The sequence below is a fragment of the Formica exsecta genome, unplaced genomic scaffold (assembly GCF_003651465.1).
Source record: "Formica exsecta isolate Colony F162 unplaced genomic scaffold, ASM365146v1 scaffold35, whole genome shotgun sequence".
Classification (NCBI taxonomy): Eukaryota; Metazoa; Arthropoda; class Insecta; order Hymenoptera; family Formicidae; genus Formica; species Formica exsecta.
The window spans coordinates 87,074-99,356 of record NW_021850752.1 but is presented as its reverse complement, the minus strand read 5'-3'; the positions used below and the strand labels follow the sequence as shown (position 1 = coordinate 99,356).

The following is a 12,283-nucleotide window of genomic DNA, read 5'->3' as shown; positions in this document are numbered from 1 at the left end:
TAATATATTTATATAAGTAATATTTTTAAAACCTTTTTTAAAATTTTGAAATATACAATTCCGCGAGATAATATAAATGATACTTTTCGATAACCAAATTATAAATCGTAAGTTGTAGACTTATTCGCGATTTTATCTAGCGATCTTATCTAGTAGAACATTTTCTCTTCCAATGATCGAAAGCGTTTTTCTGTCATGTTCTTATTTAGTTCCGAAATATTCTGAGAGATACGAAGATGCTATCGGATAAATATTAAATTTCTGCGTGTGATTTATCGATGCGTAGTTAATATCTGATGAAAATAAATTTGATAATAAATAAATAAATATATATATATATATATATATAATACATATTTAATTGAAATTTTATTTTTAAAGGGAGACATTATGTAACAGGAAATTTTATCGTTAAATGTGCGTTCAATGAAAACTATGGAGAAAGTACTTCTCCCGGAGAAAGCAATTAGGAGCGCTCAAAAATGGTCCAGCAATCGACACGATTACCCATCGGCAATCATGGCAATTCCCAATTTACCGCTTTTTGCGCAATCGATCCACTTTCGCGCGCCTGCATAGCCGTAAAAACTTGCAACCTGCTGCCCTCGATGCAACATTAACGACCGGCTTGCTCGTATATCGGAATGGAAAATCACTATTTCAAACGGTTAGAAATCCGAATTCGCGTTTGGCAGGAGGAGAGTTAGGCAGAGTGTCTACTCTTTGAAAAAACCTAGAAAATCTGGAATTCTTAGGAATTTCGTTTTTACCTTGAAAAATCAGGGAATTTCTATGGAATTTTATTCAAACTCAGAGAATTTTTTCAAAAATTCTTTCTTTGATCATTTTGTTCTTATATCGCAAGCATCGGCAATCTGATTGGCCATTGATTGTGAATTATATGTTTCAAATATATTATAAATATATATCTTTCTCTCTTTGATTATATGTTCATTTGTCATACTGAACACACAATACTGAGTACATATCTTTTATTGTAATTCTTATAATTAATGATAGAAAATGAAAATATTATGTAAATGAAAAATGCCTATCTTACAAAAGTCATTCAGTTCTTTTCAGTACATCTTTAAATTTAATATTTAAAATTTAAGTGATTTATTTTTCTTTTGTATGAGTGGAAAGATGCATGGCGCCTCGGGAGGACGATACGAGAACTCCGAATTGATATACACGCGGCGGTGGCTGGAGCCACGACGGATGGCATGAAGCGTCTAGAACGGAAGCGAACGGCTAGAACGGAGTTGGAGTAGAGTAGGTATAGCTATAGTCGGCCGTGTCTGCCTGTAACCTTTGCCTCGCTTTTGCGTCGTGCTCAGTTGCAGCTCGGCGTTCTACTCTGGCGAACCTCTCCTCCGCGTCGGATAAGTTTTACTCGCGCGATCAAAGTGACACGATATTCATAATCGACGTTATTATAAGTTACTCTTGTGAGACATTACATATCGCGAGACATGGTAATCTCGATTCTCCGTTAGATATAAAGACGACGCGCGCCCTGTCATCGGGGGTGGTTGACGGGCCAGAATAATTTATCTGCACGAACGCGCGAATTGTATGCCAATTGGTCGAGGTCCGAGCAGTTCGTTAAACGCGATTGCGAGTGTGCGACTCGGTATGAATGCGCAGACGCCGGACGTGAATGAGAAGCTCGTAGTGGCGAGATTCGAGCTTGCGTTGTACGCATGCTAATGAGTCGACGCGTGAAATCGCGCGCGTGAGAAACACGCGTGACCGGCGCGTATGAGGGTGAAACCGAGCTTGCGACTCGAAGCCGCGCGCGCGCGCGCGCGCGCGAGAGAGAGAGAGAGAGAGAGAGAGAGAGAGAGAGAGATAATCGCTCCGTGAAACTCTCACACTGTTGGAAAATTTGTATTAAATTTAACATATATCGCATGTCCCAAACAATTCGCAGATTTTTGTGTTAATTTAATATAATATGGATATGTTAAATGGTGACAATAATACTATGTGAATATTTCAATACACAAAATGAATGCAAATTTTATAACAATTTGAAACTAATTTTGTGTAAAATCAAGATATTTTTTATGATAAAATTAACTTGGAAAAATGTTATTGACGGTTTGTAGTTACTCTCATTCCTATTATAGAATAAAATCAACATTTTTTTCTGTATACATTTTAACAGATAAATCCTGTCGCTAATAATACGGAACATATCTATGGTGTAAAATTAAAAATATGTGCACATTGTGTTATTTTCATACTTTTTGTAGTCGTTTTGATAATTTAACATTTGAGTTAACAACAGTAATATGTTAAATTAACACATGAATGTGTTAAATATTTAACACGAAAATTTTAACCGGCATATTTTTTTAACAAGAAAACACAAATTTTCTAAGAATGCATGTGTGAGTGATAGAGATGTTTTTCTTTATATTTTTTTATTAACATAATATAAAAAAATGATCTTATATTTTTAATCAATATTTTTTCGAATTTTTTTTACCTAATTAAAAATTGGGATTACATAACTATATAGCCAATTGAATGTGAGTTACATTTAAAATAATAATGGTTAATTTAAATTTATCATTTAAAAAGTTAAAAATAATGAAAAATTTGCAGTAATTAAAATATATAGATATTAAATATCTGAAAAAAAGAAAAAAAAATTTGAAAAAAATGAGGTTCTTTTTTTTCATAAAAAAACATTTTTTATGGAAAAAAACATTTTGTTTTTTTCTATTTACATCTCTAGTGAGTGATAAACGTCGCGTCGATATCCGGGTGACACGTCGCGATACTTTTTGAGATTTTCACGCATTTTGAGATTTGAATTTTCGGACGGTGACGTTCTCATTTCTTCGTGTCTGATGTAAACTATCTGTACGTTGGGTAATATTCTCGATCAACATCTGTGCTTTCCAAGTTTTCTCGTGCATCATTTTTGCGCTTTTTGCTTTAATCAAGGAAATTCGAAATTTTTCTCCGTTTATTGATCAGAGATTTAATGTTGACATCTGCTGCATAATATATTTTTTTGATTATCTTATCATATATTTACATTTTTTAACATTTTTCATTCATACTCGCTGCTGTTCTTCAACTCACAGTTAGTTAACTTCGCGATTACGGCGAATCTTCATCAACTTTATTCTTTATGCGACGACTTTTACGTTTACGAGCTTTGCGTTGCTGTTAAATGCCCGGTTTCACCCAATTCAATGTTCTCCTATGTTTTTACGTCCGATATCGCGAGCGAGCTTTGTTGTCAAAGACGCGGCGGCGCCTAAAGATAGGAACACGACGTCGGGTCTATGTCAGTCAGTGACTATGTAAACGCATTTAAAGCGGATCGTTTCGTTCGCGTGCGCTCTCGTTTCGATTGATCGCGAGTGTTTGTGTAACGTCATAGCGGGCGGATCCGATACAGTTACTCGCTGACCACGATGATGATGATGATGATGATAATGATGACGCTCGTCCGGAAAAGACTCTCGCGACCGACGCGACAAGGATATGCCGGTTTGACAGGAGATGGTTGACTTATCGGGCTAATAATAGCGCAGACTAGAGACGCCGCGACACGCGTGACTTCGTAAAATCCTTCGACCAGATATCGAATCGCGTTGGCTTAATCCTTTTAATACTCTCCAGGAACAATACTCGCCATTGTTCGCTCTTCTCGTCGTTGTACGCTCAATGAAATCCGAGTGTCTCGATTCGATATTATGTACAGGGTGTCTACTCCCTGAAAAAACATGGAAATCTGGAATTCTTAGGGATTTTTTTTTGTATCTGGAGAAATCAGGGAATTTTATTAGGACTTAGGGAATTTTTTTTTGAAAATTTTCTTTTTGATAATTTTGCTTTTATATTGTAAGCAGTAGACAATTCGCTAATAAGACAATTTGTGAATTATAAGTTTAAAATATATTTAAAATATATATCTATCTCTGTTTATATATATTCAATGTCTTAACAAGATATTGAATACGCAGTACATATTCTTTACTTTAATTTTTAGTTATAAAAAATGGAAAAGGTTATGCAAGTTAAATATTTTGTATCATAACGAGAACTATTCAGTTTTTTTCAGTACATTTGTAAATCTAAGACATGAAACTTAAGTGGCTTTGTGTTTTTCCTTCGTGTAAATGTAAAGCATTAAAAAACGTGTACAATAAAAAACTTATTTTAGGAAATTGCAGCAAAAAATTTTAAATATTCTTATTAGCTGGAATTTTGAACAAAAATACCTGGAAAAACAGGGAATTTTTTTACAAGATTTTTTTGTAGACACCCTGTATACAGCTCGACGTTTTCGATTAAATTTCTCACAACAGTATTTCTTCCTGATTTATCAGATTACCAAGGTGTGAAAATTGAAGTGCGAATAATGCTGAAAATTTCCCCTTTTTTATTATTGTTCACCGAATCTAAAGCTGAATTTTTTTTTGTAATGTAGTTCTTCTTTGTTTCAATGTTATTAAGATGTTTCTAAAGAACTTTTGTAGAATTAATTTGGTTAGTGAAATAATTCTTCTTTGAAATATACACTCAATTACATAATTATTCTGTTTTTTTTTTTTTTAAATCTATCACATCCACAGATATTTGACGCTTTAAGAATTTCTAGTAATATTCAAGATCGATTTGAAATAGATACATTTATATACAGGGTGTCCTAGAAGGAAAGGTCAATATTCTGGGAGGTGATGGTATCGATTATTTTAAGCAAAGATGTTTATATGAACGAGTGCCTTATTCCCATAAAAATAAATAAAAAAACAAAAAAAAACAAAAAATAAATAAATAATAATAAATAATAAATAAAAAATGTGACACTCGAGCAATAAATTAAAAACAATATATAGTATCTCTTTCTTATCAGTAATATTGCAACTGTACATTCTAACAGCTCTATCTCGGAGACCGTTTGAAATAGGACACTCGTTTATGTGAACATTTTTGCTTAAAATGACCGATATCATCACTTTCCAGAATATTGACCTTTCCTCCTGAACACTTTGTGTATAAATACAGTATTTTCGATCGTTGGCGTTTGATTCAAAGCATTGTCCAAATCTTTCTCCCAGTGTTGTTTCGAGTAGCATATTATTAACTATCTAATTGCGTCTCTCTCACAGAGCATTAATCAACCGGTTTGCCGTCATGCTCTTATTACCGCGAACGGTATACTTTTTCTATCCGCCTCTGACGACCCTCGATTGATCTCTTTTGTGTCGCTTCGTATTTTTCTCACCGTCGTGCCGCGCGGTTAATGACTTCCCAGCCTCCTCCCGGCTGTATCGTAACTGAATTTCCGTATCCGTGTGTTTGCCTTCGCGCGCCCAGGTGAAGGAAAAAGGGACGATGCTGTCGTACATGCTGCCGACGGAGGACAAGCCACCACCCAGCAGCCAGCAGAACAATTATCGCCCGACCGGCAAGCTGCAGAAGAGCACTGCCGTGGTGAGCACCACATCGCCCAGGAACTGCGCGGACGCGACTAGAACGATGATCGTCTCTACCAGGATCGAGGATTCGTCTGGCGATCCTACCGCCCGGCACGGTTCTTCCCCTCATCCGGCCTCTCGACCGATCGAGAGTCCGAAGCACAACGGCACCACCATCGCCACCGTCACCAATACCACGAGGAAGTCGACCCTGCACAATGCCAACAGAGTCACCAAGGACGATAGCCTCTATAGCATCGACAGCGAGGCCAGCACCGCCGGCAGCGAGCGCAAGAACAAGATCCTGAATGGTGCGAAGCACGCCAGCTTGAAAAGGTAAGTCGGTTTTAGTTAAGAATAGAACATTGTTGGAAAATTTGTGTTAAATCTAACATATAGGGTGTATAAACGTCAAAAATGCTTTATTTTCGAGATTTGAGAAAAATGTTCCAAATAAAAGTAGGGTTCATTAAGGGGCACATTAAGTAGCAATATTAGTGTGACTTTAAATAGCATTGTTGAGGTTAGGTAAAAATCACTTTCGGGTAATACTGTACTGCTGGCGGTACTGTACCTTTCAAGCCTCATAACTCGGAAAATACTTAATGGAAAAGAACTTCATTATAATGTTTTAAGAAGGTCTCAAGAAGGGCTATAAGAATATGTAATAAAAATAGGGGGTTTCATTTAAAAAATTCAAGATGACCTTGCACTGACCTTGGCGACGCCACTCAAGGTCAAACCGATAAGATCAGTAAATAGATCTTTTTAAACCTTACAACTTTTATCTGAAACATTTTTTTATAAAACATATTTTTTGACATATTCCGGGGTGTCGACATTTTTTACACACCCTGTACATATATCGCATGTCCCAAACGATTCACACAAATTTTTATGTTAATTTAACATAATATGGATATGTTAAATGGTGACACTAATACTATGTTAATATTTCAACTCAAAATAAGCATATAAACTTCATAGAAATTTGAAATAAATTTTGTGTAAAATCAACATATTTTTAATGATAAAATTATAACTTGAAAAAATGTTATTGACGATCTGTAGTCAGTCTCACTTTTATTATAGAATAAAATAAACATTTTTTTCTGTAAATATTTACAGATAAATTCTGTCATTAATAACACGGAACATATTTATTGTTTAAAATTAAAAATATGTGTATTGTGTTATTTTTACACTTTTCTTCAGTTGTTTTAATAATCAATTAATTTGAGTTCAATTAATACAGCATCAATATGTTAAATTAACACATGAATGTATTAAATATAAACACAAAAATTTTAACCGGTATATTTTTTAACAAGAAAACACAAATTTTTCAACAGTGATGAATCTACATTGATTAGAGATCTCGGATATCCTGTGAAACAAGGTCAAACCTCTCAAAAATCACTTTAAGGATATACTGGTGCTAACATTCTAATATTGGCAATACTCTAAAAATTTTATAGATTGCTTGTATTTATTTTTTTCTATTTATTAGTTTCTATTTATTATCTGAACACACGTGTAAAACCTGAAGCCGATTCCCTAACCGGTTCACGAATTATTCAACTTTTAATTGTGCACGAGTTTTTATGGAATAACATATTCCCATTTATATAAACGAAATTATAAGGAAGCACCGTCACCAATATTCTAAAATTTTGTGAGTAAATAAAATACTGAGCAACGTTTGTAAAAAAGTTGATATCGATTTACTAACTCGTTATCGAGTTATTAATGAAAAAGCAATGCGAAATTCCGAAAATGGGCTATAAAATACGCACTTTGATTAAATATTACTAATATACGCAACGTTTTTTCGCTTCTTACAGTTGATTTCAGGTGAAATTCACTTTCAAAAGTTTTTTGCTGACGATCACAAAATTTGCAAAATGTGCAAATATATTCATTTGTAGTGCCAAATATCATATTAACTGGCATTATTTAAATTTTTTACACGATACGAGCACATATAGTGCATATCTTAACCCATAAAAGCATAGAATTTCATTAATTTCAAATTGAAGTAACTTTTGTCTGGGATTGTATAGGCAGTACATCCTTAAACTTTGAATCGGTGCGAAATTTAATTATGATGAGACACCTCGGTATTGTCAAAAAAATATTACGTCATATTGAATTCCGATTGAAATCTAATCTCCTCGGATCTCGGAACCGAGACATTGTTCTCGTTTCTTATTGGAATATTCGAGAAAATGTTAAGATTAAACCACGCGCTCTCTCGGGGCAGATTCTCGATGAATATGCGCCCGGCTCGACTATGCCGATGAAAACCCACAATTATCCGTCTCGCGAATGCAAGCGCACGAGTTCGTCGGGTTTTACATGGCGCGTAAACGCCTCCTGTTTGCGAGAACGGGAAGGAAAGAGAATTAGAGAGAGAGAGAGACAGACAGATCGTCGCTATGTATCGGTTCTATAAGCTGACTTTCGCAACCCGTACGAGACTTTTACGACATTTGTACGTGGGATAGGTCAGGGTCAGCCTCGCCGAGACTTCGACGGAGCGTCGTAATGCACCGAGTGATGTTTCGCTCGAACGACGCCTCGGGATTGTCTCCCGAGTGCACTTAATAATCCTGACAAGATAAAACGAGAGACATGGAATAGCACAAAGTGACCAAGTGCAAAACTAGCGTGAAGTAACGTGAAGCAGGAAGAGACTTGGTCTTGTCGAGCCCGCAGTGTTTTTTTAACTTTGATCTCTTGACGATTGCATTTCTCGAATCGTAGACGTGACATTTAAAAAACAAATAATTATAATATCAATATATATATATATATATATATAACTTGAAATTGTAATTATAATCATAATTATAACTTGAAATTAATGTAAGGAAATTAGAAGATCGTTTAAAAAAAAATAGCAATTTTGTCAAACTATTATATGCAAAAATGAAACTTCTTGCAATAAAAATAGATTTCATAATGTGCAGGCTTTTATCGTCACGATGCTAATTACTCAGCTGCGCGCATATTTGTTTAGCGCATTTAAAAATATCGCGAATTTATTAGTTTCATGGTCGCGTTTATAATTACCGTGTCTCTGATAATTTTATGATAAAGCCATTCTCGTACATTATTGTACTCATATATGTATATGTGAGAAAATTACAAAATTGTGTTCTAAGTATTTCTCGGGGTAATAAAATAAAAGAAAAAATTCTGAATATTTCTTGACGAATAAATTACAAGACAAAACATTTCTTTAAGTATCTAAAGCACAGATTGCAGTATCGAAAATGATATAATGTAACGATAATATCTTTTTAATGCACAAAAAGAGCGTTTATTTATGCCAACTTCGTAATAATACTGGCAACGATGTTCGAATCATTCTAAAAAGGAACTGTATGACCTGATCCGTTGCCAAAACGCTGTTGCGTACTTAGAAAACACCATTGCGCATTTAGCGTCTATTTTTGCAAGTGTATCAGCGTATGAATGTTCTTGCGCATGTGCATCTAGATTTTTCTCGCTTAATTTTTCGAGATGGCACAGATTTTATTTTTAGGAGATATTTATAAAATTTATTCTTAATTTATTTTAATGCGTTTTAATTTAACTATTTTTAATATAAATTTAAATGATATCTAAATTCTACGAAATGGCAGTTATATTATATAAAATATAATAAAATCTTATTCTATAATTTTCTCTTTTTAATTTATAAAATTCTATTTTTTTTTTTTTAATTTGAAGCTTAATTATATTGAGGTAGTTAACATTCAAAATTGTATTTTAAGTCGCAAGAGAGAAGCAAAAAGTGCCATTTTCATTAAGAGAGGTGAATTTGTGAAACGCGAAAATTTATCAATTTCCATATTTTAATAAATGCACACATCATTGAGGTGATCTCGTTTACTTACTGTCTTATTATTTCGTTGATATTACGATTCTTGTAGATATATAGTAAATATTAGTAATTCTATGAAAAGTTAAATAATAGTCGTTAACGTGCGCGTGTCAAAGCGCGAAGAGATTGAAATGAAAGTGTTTTCTATAGCAAACGAGAACCGTGGGATTCCGTAATCGATTCCAGCAAAACCCAGACTATATCCCTCGCTAATCGACTGACGCTGCGGCTCACTGCGTTCGATACTTTACAAGCCATGAGAGTAAAATTATCGTAGTCCGGCGCAGCAATTCTTCTGAGATCGAGCAAAAATAGACATTCTAAATAAATTTTTTCTTTGGATATAATACAGGAAATCTCGTTGTTGCTCTATTTACGCATTCTTGAGATCATTATTCCAATTTAAACATCCTTGAATTGATTACGAATGGTGCCATTTTCAAGAAAAATACGAATATATTTATATAAGTAATATTTTTAAAACCTTTTTTAAAATTTTGAAATATACAATTCCGCGAGATAATATAAATGATACTTTTCGATAACCAAATTATAAATCGTAAGTTGTAGACTTATTCGCGATTTTATCTAGCGATCTTATCTAGTAGAACATTTTCTCTTCCAATGATCGAAAGCGTTTTTCTGTCATGTTCTTATTTAGTTCCGAAATATTCTGAGAGATACGAAGATGCTATCGGATAAATATTAAATTTCTGCGTGTGATTTATCGATGCGTAGTTAATATCTGATGAAAATAAATTTGATAATAAATAAATAAATATATATATATATATATATATTAAATTCTAAGCTGAAAAAGGAAAGAGGGTAATAAAATAATTAATTAAAAACACATTTTTATGCAAACGAAAATAAAATATTTTATTTTTGGCAGAATCTCATAGAATACCAACATTTGTTGCACGGGTAAGGAAAACTGCCAAAAACCTCACCAGTATTCATACAAAAATACAAAAAATAAAAATATTTATTTATAAAAATGAACATAAATAAAATTTATCAAATATAAAAACATTATCTTAAAATTATCCTCATGCAGCCATGCATTTTGAAAGTCTTGAGAATTTAAAATTCTTATTACAGTTTAATCTTTAATGAATTATTTCAAGTGTACTATACACTTTCCGATTATTTACAGAAATTCAGCATTAGTTATAAAGATATCCTTGGATTAATGTTAAATTCGAAATTAGATCGTTTAAGAAACGCGCTGCAAAGGAAAAGAAGGTTGGGATGCATTACCTTAGATGATTAGAAATTAATCCGTACTGCGTTACCCTAGAGGAAGTGAAGTAGAAAATAAGAGGTGTCGCCTTTACGATAAAAGGGACGATACTTCCGTTCTGACGGCCTTCATGGATCAGAGCGAATTCGGAGGTCAGATCGGAGTCAGATCGATGGGAGGCTGCCAGCCGGGCAACCTCGACCCCGACCCACCTCAATTCTCCATCTAGCCCAGGTATCACGGCCGGACCTTTTCTTCCAATCTCAGAAAGATTATAATAACATACTAATAATAATGCCAAAATCGCGCCGTTCGCATAATACATGCTGAAAATTTTCGAGTGATTTTAAATTCAATCGTGTTAAAGAAAATTATTTTTTTATCCTAATAAAATTTATATTTAATTGGATAATTATTTCTATCTTAACTTTGTTCTTTTTTCTTCATCAAGAAAACATTATCAAGTAGAAAGATTCTGAAACGAAATAGAACAAAATCCTAAAAAGATCGAGTGACAATAAAATAAAAGAGTATAAAAATATATTGTCATTATGCTAACGCGCTCGCGATTGTGAGAAATTCTGTATATATTATTTTATATATCTTTTTAAATATTAATTTAAGATTAATAAAAAGATTTTATACTCGATTATTAATTTAAAATTTCATAAAACTTTGATAAAATACTTGTGCCATTGCTAGAGACTTCTTTTACAAATTAAAGCAAAATAGCATTTTATTTACGTTCTTACTTATCCGTATATATTCTCCAAAATTATTCATCTTATATTGCATTTTTTCTTTTTGATCACTTTGTATACAATAATATATTGCATATATCGATTCTAAACGCAGAAGATGCGTAATGAAAATACAGAGACTTATATATGCCGTAAGCTCTGTCGTCTCAATACCCATGTGACTTTGACATATTCTAGTTGAGGGACACGGCCACGCGTGGCAGCACCTTACTGCAACTCGTTTTAGCGCAGACTAGAACCAGCATTCGCGACAATGTATGCAGTTGGCAATATATTTGTCGAATTTTTATTAACTGTATTTCTCTAAATTTCTCGCGATACAAAATGATTTCAACTATTTTTGATGATAGAAGAAAAAACGAAATGTCTGATATATACATTGTAAAACATTTTCCAAAAATTTAGATACATTGTTGTCTGAATTTTCAAATCTGGATATTTGAAAGAAATTTCATACAATCTGGCTTAATCATCAAAGTCGTTTTTCTGAAAATTCAGAAGAATGTATCTGAAAATTGAAGTATGTTTGAAAAGTCAGACATTTCAGAAATTTCAGTCAGTTTTTTACAGTGTATTTAAGGATGTATGTGTTATATGTCAAAATATTGACAAAAGCATGAACATTTTGTAGACTGTTCTATTATTTCTTCTGAGTATCTGCGCAAAACCTGAGCACAATTCTCTTAACGATTTAGAAATTATTTAAGTTTAAATAAAAATTTAAGTTTAAAATTAGTATTGATTCTTATGGAAAATCACGTATTGTAGCATTTATTGACAAATTTGATAAGGAAAAAACATTGCCAATGAAATAAAAATTTTCGCATATATTAAGAAAACTCTAATAAATATTTGTGCAAAACTTGATTTAGATCTACTTACTCGTTTAAAAGTTATTTATTAAAAATTGTAGAAAAATATTATCTCTCTCTTT

The 12,283-nt window shown here is 33.1% G+C and overlaps 1 protein-coding gene across 2 annotated transcripts in view; it reads left to right on the top strand.

Moving 5' to 3' along the window:
- The window catches only part of LOC115238565, a 101,149-nt gene that overhangs the window by 32,344 nt on the left and 56,522 nt on the right, over nt 1-12,283 (top strand). For both annotated transcript variants that reach the window (XM_029812518.1, XM_029812519.1), the window contains exon 3: nt 5,350-5,786. In XM_029812518.1, the coding sequence (XP_029668378.1) occupies nt 5,368-5,786 (419 nt within the window). In that variant the 5' untranslated portion in view covers nt 5,350-5,367. The remainder of the gene's footprint in view (nt 1-5,349; nt 5,787-12,283) is intronic.